Below are 15,839 nucleotides of genomic sequence, written 5' to 3'. Positions count from 1 at the left end.
TAGGGTGTGCTAAAAGGTGGACCAAAATGAGTGCACAAATATGAAAATCCAAAATTGATGTTGGAGAACCAATTGCTGGCCTAGAAAGATTTACATCATAAGTTACCCATTGGAGATAGACTAAGATGCATTAAAGTTCAACCGTCTTTTTTGTTCATGCATTGAAAATATGAAACACATTTTGGGACTGGCCCTTTTAAAAAACAATGAAATGCTATCTTTAAAAACTTTTCTTCTATTTTTATTCATAAGTTGAATTGGAAAGAAGCTCTCCGTGACTTTGGTTTGCATGATGATATCATTGCTGATTCACTTAGACAAGTTATTTTAAAACATATTTGGAAGACCAGATGTGCTGCTATGTTCTCAAGTAATTATTTTAAAAAAACTGGTATTCTAATGCTTTATCCTAACATAGTTCTTCAAATTGTTTGTGTTTTCACAAACCAAGAAAAATGTTTAGGCAATGACACAACGTTAGGAACTTTAGGATCAGGCTAATCAGCTTCAGAACAGCTGTAATATGAACCTTTGTAAAGTGCTTCAACTAAGTAATCCCTATGCCATTTGATGATTCTATTAGTTTATGTAAAGAGTCTCAGTTCTACTTAAGAATTTGTAATGTGTGCTCAGTTATGAGACTTTATGAGTTGTTATTTTCTCATCTTTTGCTACCTATAAGTAGCTTATATTCTTTATAAATTTGCTTTGTTCAATATAAAAACAAGATATGATTTAGGGCAGATGAAGCTGCTAAAACCTTAATATCCACATTAGATGTATCCACCACAAGAGAATGAATCCCCAATGTATCTTTCTTAGACGCAAAGCCACCAAAAACTGCATAGTTATTCTTTTAGAAGCACACAGCTGAACAGATTTGAAGCACACAGCTGAACAAATTTAAAATGCAACAGTCTCATAAGAAAATAACTTTGGCTCTGAATTAAAGACTCACGGACAAACTGGAAACAAAGAAGCATCAAGAGGACGCTAGCAGCCAAGCAAAACAGAAACCCCAATGCCTTTTACCACCCCAAACGAACCTGGATAAGTGTCACAATCGTTGTGTGTGTGTGTGTATATAATTTATTTTACTATGTTATGTATACATCATTAAAGAAGTTTTCGTAGAAATAAAACGTTGCCGAACCACATAATATAGCCTGTGCCATGTATACAAAGGGCATACCCCATGTACAGGACCATCCTTGAATGCAAAACTCGCCTGGGCCAAAACAAAGCCACCAAATTCCATTTTTATCATTAGTTTTTTTTATGTTATAAAGATTTTCTTTTCTAAGTCTATTCTGTAAATTTTTAAAATTGAATCCTTAGAATTTGCCATTAAGTAATGGAATCTCATGCTTTTAGAACTGAACATCATATTCAATCATGCAATATATTTAAAATTAAATACACAGGCGATTTCCAGTGTTAAAAAAAACCCAACTGAATTGTTTTCCCTGCTTTTTCCTTCAATCTTACTCAATCTCTCTGTTTACTTCTTCCCCTTTCCTCCTGCTACTTTGAATTTTTCTCTTCCCACTCCTCAAAGGCCATGAACTACATGTATAGTCCACCTTCACTTCAAAAACTGCCCAACAAGTTCCATCATGGCAGCCATTTGAACTTGCTTTATAAGTGATGTTTGTATTTTTCTCAACAACGATAAATTTAACCCTTACTCTTGCATGTGCTTTTTACTTTGGATTGAAATATCTTGTTATCTCATTATCTAAATAGATAAATTTAATAAGAGCAAAAACCATGTCTATTATTTTTCGTCTTACTGATGTATGCATATAAGTTGTTTTACATTTAATTTATATTCATATTCTTTTTAATATATAACAATTTTCAAATCAGCCAATGGGGTCCTTACCGCTTGATCTCTCTCTTGATGGTCTCAATGACAGTATTGCCTGGACTGTGGTTTGTCGCACGCGGAAGGGAAAGTCCTCCCCAATCCCACAAACCCCTTCTTGTCAAGGCTTGGGTGTCTCTACCCCTCCTTAAGTTGGGTCTAGGTTGTTGATGGTTAGACAACTTTTCTTTTTCGCCTGTCCAACCTTGTTTTTTCTGGGCTTGCTCCCATGTTTTGCTGTTCTCTTACTGCTTGCAGGCTGCGTATTAAGGGTAGCACCCTTGTTTTTGCTGCTTTCTTAATCAAAAACAATTTTCAATTCGGTCAATATTAAAATTTTATACAAAACCACAAGTACAAGTACATCAATTTGTTTCCTATCCACTTGGCTCCATAATTGAATACATCTTTTCAGTACATATTTTATGAGCCATTTCAATGGTTTAAGACACTTTATTACTATACATCTAATAATTCATCCAAACTAGAGAATTTGTATGCAGCAATATATCCTGATTTTTATAGCTGGTAATTAATTAATAATTGAGTTCATTTAGCTACTTGTTATCACAATATGAGAGGTGCTACAGGTATTGATTTGAAAGGAACACTTCCTACAATTATTATCCACATACAGAGACAGCTCAGAAGTTTTTTCTAAAGTCTGATGTGATGTGCAACAAAAACCGGCCAAATGAGCCATCTGTCTATGTAGCAATTTACACGAGTAAGAAGTGCACGAAATAGAAGATTCAAGCTCATCGATGAAGAGAAGGTGCAAACCAAATAAATTAGTGTGCAAAATTGCATTTATCTGCCGTATTAAATGTGTCCATTTCCTGCAAGCAACTCCAAAGAATTTTAAATGGTTTATGAAGTTACCGTCCTTATGTCCTGGCTGGTCAAACCTTACAATTAAATCTGATTTGGAAAAATACAACTCACCATTCTCTGCAAGAATTAAATGTAGCCGCCCTTGATGTGGTGAAATTATTTCCTTGTTCAAAATGAAATAATCCTCTTGAAATACAAATTTGAATTCACAGGTATAATTGCCTTGAGCAACTTAGGTAACAGATTTTGAACATTATCTCAGCAAAGATTCACTTAAAGATTTTCCAATTTCTAGTCGTCAGAAAAGAATCCATCCTCCTCCATTTCAGCCTCATCTCCTCCAGTTTCAATACCTCCCATAAGTGACAAGAACACAACTATTGCAACAAATTGCGTAATCAAGAAGTACTTGCCTCTCTTCTTGAAAGTCTTTTCTTCTTCTGTTTTTGGTTGTGTTTGCTTCTCCTTTGAACCCCTATATTTGGCACCTGAAGAAAGAAGTTTTGCAGGTGGTCATAAAAAATCCCATTTAAAGTAAGTTGGTAATAATTTCATAATTAGAAAGCACGCTTGCTTGCATTTTCAATTTTAATCAAAAGGAGTCAAAGTGACTAACTACTGTTATCCATCATGGTTCACCTCCAGATGAAGTGCGTGATCTACTTGTCCTTGAGCTGCTGGCAAAATGTGGGGAAGACCTTGGAGGTGCTGATGAACTGCTGGCCTCAAGGAATTCAGTTTTCAGATTCTCAGTATATCTAATGAGATTACCATGTTTCATTAACTCTTGCCTCAATTTGGATGAATCCTGCAAAACAACCACTATGGATGATGCATCTATGGCCACATTAATACAAAGATCACAATAAGAGTGAGAAACCTAACACTAAGTTGGTTATTGGGCAAGCCGTAACTTAGAATACCAAAAGAATTGCCAATTTTTTTACCACTCTGCTAATCATTTTTTAACAGGATGTACCAAGTTAAAAAATGTTTCAAGAAATACTAACGAAGTTGTTTTTTGATTTTTTCTTACAGAAATATCCTGAAGCCTATGCCAAACAGAAGGCAAAACTGAACTCTTGTATCTAACATGGAATCAATTAAAATAAATTTAACACAGAACAAAAGATGGATTTTGCAACAAAAGACTATGATAGGTGAGGGAATTTAAATTTGATTTCACAAATGTTAAGTTTGTAACATAATTCTTCTTAAACTTGTGCCAAGTCCATTATGAAATATGAACTTCAGATGAAGATCATTTCCCAGCGCAACAGTGTGTTTTGTTGCATAATGAAGCAAGGATTCTCACTAGTGCAAAATGACCAAACAAACGCACATCATGATAAGTTAATATGCATGGAACAGCATATACTAATTTCTAGTTAATGGAGTCTGGACAATTAACAATATTGCAAAGCCACCTATAAGAAATCCAGTAGTCAGTCCTTGAATGGTATGGAATAACGGAAGTTATCCATACCCTCTCTAATTTGAAAGGATATTTGTACCAGATCTTGAGTGCTTTTGCAGAGCCCAATTGTTAATGTTACTATTCATTAAATTATGAAAATAAAGTTGCAAAATCAGCAAAAAAATGACATGGTGGATATGAACAGCCCCACCAATAATCTCCACATTCATACAACTAGCACATTGCAGACTTCCTAAAATAAAAAGGCGAGGTAATCAAGATGAGAAAGACATGTAGCACAATACCATCCAAAACCTGCGTAATAGCTTCTGCACCAAGAGCCCATTAATATTCTACAACGAACTAATGAATCATGCTGAACGGGTATTTCAATTTTAACTCAAGCTAAGGTGATATTTGACATCAAATGAAGCTTTACCAGTTCAATTATAAATAGAATATTAATCATACGTGGGTAGATTTTCACCTCATAATCAAAGTTTGAACTCTAGCTTCCAATGCAAGCCTGTTTGGTCGCCACTTGCCAGTAATCTCTGCATTCCTCCCTTACTCCATTATTATTTCATAGGCATCATATGAAACTATCAATGTGGGAAGTCAGTTAATATAGATCGTTGATCTCATTATAAACGGAAGGAACATGTGTAGGTTTTGTGGATCCAAAACAAATAGCACTATGGTTTGAACTTTTGCACACATTCTGTGTTAATCTCCCTTATAATATGATTTTACTTTTCCTACCTTGCTACCAGAGTTTTTGCATTTGGTATTATTCAATTCCTTTAGAAATGTGCACTAAACTAAAGAAACATGGAAACTAAAACATACAATAATTTCAGAAGCATATAATGTACCATAATTTAACAGCAAGGAATAAAGCTTCTCATGAACCTGCCCATTTTGCTGACAGTAAACTTCTTCTCTGCCGACTGAGCTGGATAATGTGGAGTGCCATGATAACAACAGATTTTCCATTAATCCGTTAAACAATGGAACCTCTGTTTCTCCTTTCAAACTAGCGCCTGAAGATCTTGCCCCATCAGCCTCATGTGAGCCAAATATGGTTTCCTTCTGCATCTGATTCTCTGACTTTGTTCAAGGACATATCTCCCTTCTTGTCAAGTCTCCACTCTGCCAGGAATGCTCCTCTCTTCTCTCACCTTTTGATAACAGATGAACAAGCTCCTCCTCGCTCAAATCCTCCTCTTTCATCCACAGATTTTTGGCAATTTTCATCATCCTGCAATCCCAGTGCAGCCATACCAGGTGTGTACAATGTTTCCATTTCTCTTAACAGTACTTTTATAAATGGATATTCGACATCCTCACTTTAATTATTTACCAACTGATTCTCAGCCATCACCTCCCACCTTGCACCCCACACCCATTGCAAACCTCTCAAAATCTCTCTCTTACCTCTCCCAATCTCATGCTAACATGAGAATTCCCCCTGTCAATAAAGTTTAGTGTAATCTTCTCCTCCCTTGCCCGTCATCCACCTCTTTAGTCCACTCTTCCCGTTACCCCTCTTCAACCTCTACCTATACTAGTCCCCTCAAACTTAAGTGTATTGGTGGTTACCCCTCTTCAACTTCTACCTATACTAGTCCCCTCAAACTTAAGTGTATTGGTGTCTCGATGCCCCTCCCTCCCTGTTTCATTTTCCCATGTTGGGGAGCTCCCCACCTATTTACCTCCTCTCTCTCCTTTATTCCTTTATCAGTCTCCCACTTGGTAAGGTTGGTAACCCAAACCCTACTTACCACAGTTATGAGTTTTCTTCTAAATTTATTCATGATTAGGAAGATAAACTTCTTGTCAACCTTTCTAACCGTTGGCTCGAACCTCCTAAATTTAATTTTTTAAAACAGGGTCTTGTCTTTGCAATCACCCTATCCTCCATACCTAAATTAAACTTCTAACTTGAAATTGAAAATGTTGTTATAACAACTCCCCACTAGGTTGGCTGACAAGATTAGACGAGATTGTGCAATCGCTATTTGACATGCTAAACCTCCCCAGATGGGACATTCCCAAAGATAAGTTTGTCACCTCCAAAAGACTAGTGAGAAACAAAGATATTGTCATTGTTCAAGCTGACAAAGGGAATGCCACAATCATCTTGAACAAGCAAGACTATTTATCTAAAATGCTTTATCACCTGACCAATAGCAGAAGCCATAGAATCTTACCCCTTAACATCAAAATCATGAAAAACTGAAGTTTGTCAACACCCAATCATCGTTTGATGACTACACCAAGAAGTGGCTTATCCCTAATATCACCTCTCGCATTTATGGTGCACTAAAAATCCACAAAGTTGGCATCCGTCCTAGACCAATTGTCAACACTAGACATTTCCCACCTACCATCTTGCCGCCCACCTAGCTAAAGATTATCTCTCATATTATTGGGAAGTATTCCTTCATTGAGGATTCCATCCATTTTGTCAATTTTGTCAAAGACAAAAAGGTGGGAGAGGACAATATCCTAGTCAACTTCGATGTGGTATCCTTATTTACCAAAGTCCTAGTAAATGAGCCCATTGAATTAATCAGGCAGAAAACCAACGATAAGATTATTTCTCACACATCCACTTTCTCCACATTCCAAGGTGTTGTCTATGAGCAATCCAATGGGATTGCCATGGGATCCCCCTTATCTCCCATTGTGTCCAACTTGTATTTGGAGAATTTAAAAGCTCTAGCCCTCCACTCCTTCCCACTCAAGCCTAGATGATGGAAGAACTATGTTGACAATAAGAGCATACGCTCGGCTCATGGCCTTGAATAGTTAGAAAAGTCCCACTCACTTAAAAATTATTGCTGATTGCATTAAGTTCAACCAAAGATGTAGAACGGATAACCAGCTTTCCTTCTTAGATGTTCTCATCAGAAATGATAATGATTTTCTAACTCACCATGTCTTCAAAAATCCACCCATACTAACCTCTAGCTTCATGCATCCTCTCATCACTATCCACATCAAAAGGTTGGAATCTTAAAGACCTTGACGTTGACAAAGTGCTTTCCCACCTTACCAAAGTTTTCAAATTAAATGGGTACTGCAATAAGTGCATTACTAGAGCATTTGATCAAGCTAAAAAACACAAACTCTACACCAAAGACGGTTGACTCTAGTGCTACTCATGTTGCCACCCCCACCCCTTTGTTGAAAGCATCTCTAATAGGATCTCCAAAATCATGCACAAGCAAGACCTCAATTGCACCTTCAAACCTTATTTGATTGTTAGACACCTCATCCCTTCAACCAAAGATCCTAGGGATATACTTCTCAATTAGTGGGACACCCAACATCAGTGAATCGAGTCACTACATTAGCACTAGGATCAAAGAACATAGTGCTGACATTAGACATGAGCGACCATCTAAATCTTCCCTTGCAGAATACTCCTTCACCACCAAACACCACATTCATCTTGAGGATGCCCATATCATGGTTAGAGAAGAAGCATTTTTCAAAATGAAACTCATGGAAGCTATCCTGATTTGAAACTAACCCACCAATGGGATGAAGGGTGGCACTGGAGTTCCACTTGGAATCCTTTATTAACTTCCCTCCAACCAAACTCTCATTCCTCCCTCATTGTCCCCTAAAACTCCAATTTTACTACCTTCCCTCCTTTGTATCTCTTTGCTTTGTCTCTAGTTAGCTTTCCCCTCCCCCTCAGTCAGCCAAACTTCCCCTCCCCCCTCTCTTCTTCTCACTCCCCCCTTTTCCTTCTTCCTCATCCTTCTTCCAACCCTCATACATTGGTCCTTGCTTTGAGTTCTCCGTCTCTCTTATCTCCATCTCCATGCCTTCCTTTTGCTTTTCTTTGCATCAGCTTCTTGTCCTTCCTTTCCTTTTTCCCTTCTATTATCTCCCTATTTTCCCTTCTTGTTTTTATCCCTTCCTTTTTGTCATGCCCCCATCTTCGACCAAACCCTAGTTGCTGCAATTATAAACCCTAGCCACTGAGGTATATAGTTAAGTATGGGTAAATTAAATAAATTCAGAAGACTGACCATATCCATGCCCTATTTAAAAGAGCCAGCTAAGATTAGAAGAAATAAAATAGCAATTTATTTTAAATAATAAGTATAGCAATTTATTTAGAGAAGGCCAACTGCGATTAACACTAAGGCAGCACTCCATTATGAAGGGGCGTGACTCTTTATTAGAAGATAAGAAGGAAGATATAAAGGGGAGCAAAAACGCATTGGAAGAGAGGACAATTCAGGTCAGCAATTCAGTTCCTGTATAAGGATTAATCAAGGAATTTAGAATCTGGAATAAAATTCAGAAAATAAAGGCAGACCCCAAATGGAGGGAAAGCATCAAAATCAGAACAGAAGTCCTTATCTATAAAAGGGAATCAGACAAAGGGAAGTCAGTCAATCAAGGAGGAGATATACAAATTCAGAATTAATAAGAGAAGTCAGCAGAATTCGATAATTATAAAGTGCTTGGATCTAAATCAAGATTTAAAATTGGCAATTGTGCATTTCCCAAGTACACTTCATACCTTGTTAGGGAATTCTAGGGAAAAATATAGGAAGCCCTAATAGGGGGCATTACAATTGGTATTAGAGAACCGTTCCTGCCAGCCTGAGGGACAAAGGATAGTTGATGCAACCTAGCCAAAGGGCTCAAAGGGCCTTGGAAAGAGAAAGGAAGAAACTTGCATCCACCAACAACACAATGTATGAAGAAATAGTCAACGAATTGAGAACCTTCATGGAGCAAACCACTCAAGCTCTCATGGAGCAAAATGAAAGAAATAAAAGAATGACCCAACATCTCATCCAAGTCGTCCAAAACATGAATAGCAATAATTCTCTATCCAACTAGATCAATGGAAGGGATACCCACTCCAACCAATCTGAAAATGACAACCCAACAGGGGTATCAACAACCAATCCGAAAATGACAACCCAACTGGGGTATCAACCCCTAGACCAACAAGTCTTCCCATCCTACCTAAGGAAGAACACATGGTAGAGGAAAAGCAAATAATCCAACCATTGATAATGTGGAAGAACTTGTAGAAGCATACTCAAGATTAGATCTCGAAGTTAGGAGGAATGTCTCCCTTAGGGATTATTGTGATGTTAAAACATGAATTGCCCCTAATAGGAGAAGAGGGCAGCCAGACAAAAATTTAAAAGAAAGGATAAGTAAAATGACCCTTCCCAACTTTGATGGATCCAGGAAATTTACGGCACATTCATGGTTCCAAAAGATGGACACCTATCTTTCACTTAGCCCCATGACAGAAGAAAATGCCATTAAATTCGCCATACTCCACTTAACAGGGATAGCCCATGATTGGTGGCATCATGGCCTTATTACCCAAGGCCACCAACACATAACCACTTATGATGAATTCACTCAAAGGCTCATCACAAGATTCGATCAAAGACACCCCAAATGGTACTTTAAAGAACTAACATAGCAAAAACAACATGGAACTCCATCGAATTCCAAAAAATATCAGTCATGGTACCAAAGTGTCTCAAAGAAGACTTCCATACCCATTTATCAAGGGATTAAAAGAAACTATATGAGGATTGGTAAGTGCCCTCGATCCTATATCACTTGAGGATGCAATCCAAAAGGCACTAAAATTAGACATCACACCTACAAAGGACAAATACCAAACAAAAAATTCACAATTTAACATTCATACAAAACCTTATCCCCCTCTGTCTTACAATGAAAGAAAGGAGCTCATCAACAAAGGACTATGTTTCTGATGCAAGGGAAAATGGGAACATGGGCACGATTGCAATCAAGAAAAACTTAAAAGATGACGAGACGATCGAAAGGAGAAAGGTTTGTGCTTCAAATGCAAGGAAGAATGGAGGCCAAGACACACGTGGAAGCCAAATACGTAATATAGAGGCAATGACAAGAAAAAAAGGTATGATGAAGGAGATCTTAAGAGCGTCCAATCGAAAGAAGGGACAATAAAAAAATGGAGCTTTATGGAGGAACAAATCTAGGGGTTAGGCCCCCTCCCCAGATCATGGGAGTAAAAAGGTAGGGTCAAGCCCTCTTTCTGGCTCTAATTGGCTTATGAGCAACAAGGTTGGATAGTTAAGACCTCTTTTTGGCTCTAAGTGGCTTATGAGCAACAAGGTGGGGATAGGCCCCTTTCCCAACTCATGGGAATAGAAAGGTGGGGTTAAGCCCTCTTTCTAGATCTAAGTGGCTTATGGGCAGCAAGGTGGGGATAGGCCCCCTTCCTGGCTCATGGGAGCAGAAAGGTAGGGTTAGGCTTTCTTCTTGGTTCTAAGTGGCTTATAAGAAGCAAGGTGGGGTTAGGCACTCTTCCTGGCTCATGGGGTAGCAATGTTAGGCACCCTTCCTACCTCCTAACAAACCCTTTGATGCACTTGCCTTTTGCAGATTCAAATACTTCTTTCCTTCTTCTTTGTTCCTGCCAGCCTGCAAGGTAAAAATAAATCAATGGATGCATTCTAGTCAATAAGAAGGGGTCTAACAATACATGTAGTTGCATGTATGCTCCATGTCTGCATATATTCATGTGTATGCTTCGTGTTTTATGAGTATGCTCTGTCTTTGGTTCATACCTGGTGTGTTTACAGCGTGTCTACTTCGTGCGTGTCTAGGATTACGTTATGAATTTATTTAGAAAAGAACATTGCATATAATGTCATGCTTCTAATCCTCATCTTAATATATGTTAAGTTCTTGTGTTAACACAAAGAGATATCCAGGACATTGTGCATATGTTGGGTCAAATCAAATCAATCGTTTACATTTTCAAGTGATGAGAAACAGAAGATGAGAGAAAACTCGTCTTAAAATTACAACTTGATATAATATCAGAGTACCGCGGCGAAAGGTGGATTACAAATAAGACTCCATGATCATTCAACTATTGGTTGAGGACAAGCAATTTTGGGAAGGGCGGACTGTCATGCCCCCATCTTAGATCAAACCCCAGTTGATGCAATTATAAACCCTAGCCACTGAGGTATATAGTTAAGTATGGGCAGTTAAATAAATTGAGAAGCCGACCATATCCACAACCTATTTAATAGAATTGACTAGGATTGAAAGAAATAAAATAGCAATTTATTTTAAATATTAAATATGGCCAACTGAGTTTTATTTAGAAAAGGCCGACTGAGATTAACACTAAGGCAGTGCTCCATTATGAAGGGGTGTGACTCTTTATTATGAGATAATAAGGAAGATATAAAGGGGAGCAAAAACGCATTGGGAGAGAGGGCGATTCAGGACATCAATTTGGATTAGAAATCAAATTAGCAGATCAGCGATTCAGTTCCTATATAAGGATCAATCAAGGATTTCGGAATCTGGAATAAAATTCAAAAAATAAAGGCAAACCACAAATGGAGGGAAAGCATCAAAATCAGAACAGAAGTCCTTATCTATAACAGGGAATCAGAGAAAGGGAAGTCAGTCGATCAAGGAGGAGATAACCAATTTCAGAATTAATAAGAGAAGCCAGAAGCCAGAAGACTTTGATAAATATAAAGTGCTTGGACCTAAATCAAGATTTAAAATTGGCAATTGTGCATTTCCTAAGTACACTTCATACCTTGTTAGGGAATTCTAGGGAAAATATAGGAAACCCTGATCGGGGACATTACATTTTTCCCCCCCTGCTTAGTCTCTCTTGGTTTATTTTGTTCCATCATCCGTTTCTCTCATGTTTTCCTTGCGATTCCTCTCCTTGCTTTAGTTTTTTACTGTTTTTTCCCTTCTTGCACCTTGTTTGTTTCATGTTTATTGCCTTGTTCCTTTCTTTTTAATTTTTATTTTTTCCTCTTTCTTTCAAGATTCATTTTCTCTCGTTGTGCTCTTATTTTATATTTTTCCTTATTATTTTAATTTTTTCCTTTCTTTCTTTCTTTGTCTTCCTTTTTCATCCTTCTCTCTTATTTTATAATTTACTTTTTATCTTTTATTTAGCATTTTTGTTATCTAGTTATTTTCCTTGACGAAATTAATAATGGGTGGGAGAACATTTTGTTTCTTTTTTCTTATTCAAGTTCTTGGTTTCCTCTCTTTTTTTATGCCTCCTCTTCACTTTCCTACCAGTGCAACCTATTTATGGAGCTAAGTTCACAAACCAACTCTCTTCACTTCTCATCCTGATGATGGATCACTGGGTGTGATCTGAAACATGCTGATGCAAAAATCTCATACAGTTGAATCCAAAAGCTCTACTGTTATCTTCATGAACTGTGGAAAACTCATTCCTACAACAGTAAACTTGTTTGATGCCCACATGATAGGGAAATATGCCAGACTAGATTTTACTACTTTAGTTATGCTTTCAACATTTCTTAAAACTTGATAATGTCTCAGCAAAGATAATAAGAACTAGCATTGATTTTCTTTGGCATGTTTGTAAGTTTGTGAGAGTATCTGCCTTAGAATATGAATCAACTTGGCAAGATTTCCACGCTTCTAGATTCCTGAGATTCACAAGGAAGTATCTTCATGGTCAGAACTTTGTGCTATTTCCTCTATGGGTAAACTTTGACACTAGCTCTAATACCACTTTAATACAGTGGTCCTCTATTTCTAGAATGCACATCTAGAGAGAAACAAACAATTACAGAGAGTTAATATGCGTGCAGTCCTGCACGAGAGCTACAGATATGTGGAAAGCAAGTAATGCACAGCAACCTTTGTAGGACCTGTGAGGCAGCACCAAGTAATGAACCTTATATGTTTTGTGTAGGATATGCCACTGTTATGGTCAGCACCCTTAAGTGGTTGTTTGAAAATCCTGGAAATGGTTTGCTCATGCTACATGGTGCATCATAGCTCTCTAAGTGCTCAGTGAATATGATTAACTCTGAAAAGGCCTCCACCATCCCATAAAGATACAAATCACAAAGGGTTTCATGTACAGAGACACATAAGCTTGTCCAAAAACCCTAGCCAAAACTTATCCCATTACCCATGCTTTCCTAGATTCCTAATGCCTCTGGTTGTATGCATATAGGAACCATGCACTACAAGTATTAACCGAACTAAACAAATAAATGTATGAATGAATAAAGCATAAGCACATAAAGAACCAAGACAATGGCATAGCTATATGTGCCTAGCACATCTGTGCATAAACACCATCAGTACCACCGACTAGGGGAAAGACTCCTGAAAAACCCAACTCTCTGATCTTATTTTAGTTTCTCCATCCAAAAGCTGATCTTTCTTGGGATTGCTTCAGAATTTTTTTCAGGAATTCTACTCACCATAGGAATGTAAAAAAATTTCTATGTTACTCTGGTTGAGAAGAGGCAGCCACAGCTAATTCCTCTCTCCTTTAAAAAATACCAATAGACTAGAAGAGAATATGTACCTCAAAGAACCAAAAACATTGAGGCCACGGGGGCCCAAACAAGCAATCTTCTCCAAGGAATAGAGCACCAAGAAAGGACATTTCCCACGAGGCAAAAGAGAATTGCCCATGGATCATACCCTATGTATAAACTAAATGTACTTGAAGATAGTATTAAGACAAAGGGGTTGAGCAACAAATCCAGCCTAGACAAGCGTAATTGTTTGAACTCTCTTGTAAGATTTGGCTATGGAGATAGCCACCCAAAATAAAGAAATGCACAAAGAACTTAGATGATCAATATGATATGAATTAATTGTATTCCAATCAAGAGATGCAAGAGAATGATTTCAAGGGTTGCTCAAATAAGAGCTACAAGTGTATAAATATAGGATACACCACCAGAAGATGTGATTGTACCACCAGAAGATGTGATTGTACAACCAATGTTGTATTAAGAAGATGCAATCACATATGTGCATGACATCACCAAACTAAGAAAGTACCTGTCACTGTCATATGATGCAAGTACAACCTACCCAAGTAGATACCTACCTAAGTAAGATTATACTATTCTAGATGCATATAATGCAATAAAGTAAATAGCTAAATGCAAGAAAACAAAATAATTCACCAACAGCCACAATTAGTGAAGTTTAGGTGGGTATGTAGAAATGGATAAATGTGTCTTGGAAAATGTGTAGCCACATACAAAATGATCACTTCAAAAAGAAGAGAAAGAAAACCCATCGCAAAAAACTCCCCCCCACCACCCCGCCAAGAGAAAGGAAAAAACAAGGCTATCTGACCCTACTTTAAGGAACTAGATAAAACCCCATGTGCAGGGAAACTCTGTAATACCCCAAGGGAATATTGCCTAATTTTAAACTATTTTCCCTTAACAAAAGATCCACCAGATAGCATAGGTCTGATATAGTTTGTAATGGGTTTTTGATTGTATATTTCAATGCTTGAATGTATTCCTTCTCATCAAAATACACACAACAATTTGGAATCAAATGATTTTTGTAATGCCGAATGTGTTCCACTGTGAATTCTGAGTTACAAGGAAACTGCAACTTACAGTATAATAGCAAACTCATTCACTGCCAGGGTCTGAAACTGAAGCTCCATTCAGTGACTACTAATGTGTCCAGAGCAATTTCTGATCATGAACAGCTACACAATTTGGACCCTTTGTACCCTTAACGTGCTCAGAAGTCAGAACTTCCAGCACTGACCACCTCTGGTAGCGTCTGAAACATACATTGAACTTGGGAAATTATTGCAGGTGTGCAAGGGGACAAAGACAAACTTCTATGTAATAGCGAATACCAAGAGATGCCTATGTGTATAAGTGTACCAATCTGTAAATAGAGTATTTGCACTCAGCAAGAAGTATACAGTCCTATGACTCAGATTTCCATGCTAACCCGATGCAAGGTCTTCTCAAGTGTTTTCCCTTGCCTTCGAACTTCATTCAGCAATTCACTGAAGACTTTGCACAGGAACTCAAGAATATTTTTTTCCCAAAGCCCAACACAGAAGTGATATAAACAATCCTTCCTAGAAACCACAACTCTTCCAAGGTTGCTCTTGCCAGAATTCAAAGTGCTGGCTAGGGAAAGAGACAGCAGCAAGAAATACAGATATCCACAGCTGTATAAGCAGGTTATAAATTATCTGCAATATCCAATGAGGAAAAGCTTTCACTGCTGCCACAGAATGAATCGCATAGGAGACTATAATCTAACGCCAGATAAAAATGAATTTAAGCAAGAATATTAAGAGCCACCACAAGCATAGGTATTCACACAGCAATGGAGGAATTAATTCTCAGCACCAATACCAAGCCATCTCCCAGTATAAAATTCCTAAAGCCAAAGACAAACCCGACATGCCTTTCACACCCTACCTACAAATTGCAGACCAAAGAAATACAGAAATGAATACCTCCTGGTAACTTCCCGTCTTCCACAATATGACTAAGGCTTGCGGCTAATATTACTATTTCAAATGGCACTATATTCTATGAAATTCGACCAGCCAGGAATTCAGGAATTCACACCAGAGGCTCCCAAAGGAATTTTTTTGCCAATATTAAGATGGAATAGCCAAAAGTTTGAAACGGCTCCTTGATTATATTTATCGGCTTCTGAATGTGCCGCCTCCTTTATTCATAAATCGCCCAATACTTTATTCAAACAATAAAATTCTCCCAGCAGCGATTAATGTTTCCTGAATAAAATATATCTTTGGAGCCATTTATTTTCTGAAATATTAATAAAATATTTACAATAGAATAACCAAAGATATTATATCAATTTGCAATAGAAAAATGATGT

The 15,839-nt window shown here is 37.6% G+C and overlaps 1 protein-coding gene across 1 annotated transcript in view; it reads right to left on the bottom strand.

The window, feature by feature from the left end:
• Window positions 1–2,632: 2,632 nt before the first annotated feature.
• LOC131040525 (mitochondrial outer membrane import complex protein METAXIN) overlaps window positions 2,633–15,839 on the bottom strand; it is a 35,552-nt gene continuing 22,345 nt past the window's right edge. Inside the window, exons 6-7 of the mRNA XM_057973472.1 lie at window positions 3,341–3,509; window positions 2,633–3,189 (exon numbers count right to left, since the gene is read on the bottom strand). Of these exons, the coding sequence (XP_057829455.1) occupies window positions 2,993–3,189; window positions 3,341–3,509 (366 nt within the window). The 3' untranslated portion in view covers window positions 2,633–2,992. The remainder of the gene's footprint in view (window positions 3,190–3,340; window positions 3,510–15,839) is intronic.

Source organism: Cryptomeria japonica, chromosome 6 (genome assembly GCF_030272615.1).
Source record: "Cryptomeria japonica chromosome 6, Sugi_1.0, whole genome shotgun sequence".
Lineage (NCBI taxonomy): Eukaryota > Viridiplantae > Streptophyta > Pinopsida > Cupressales > Cupressaceae > Cryptomeria > Cryptomeria japonica.
This window is presented reverse-complemented; position numbering and strand designations above follow the sequence as displayed.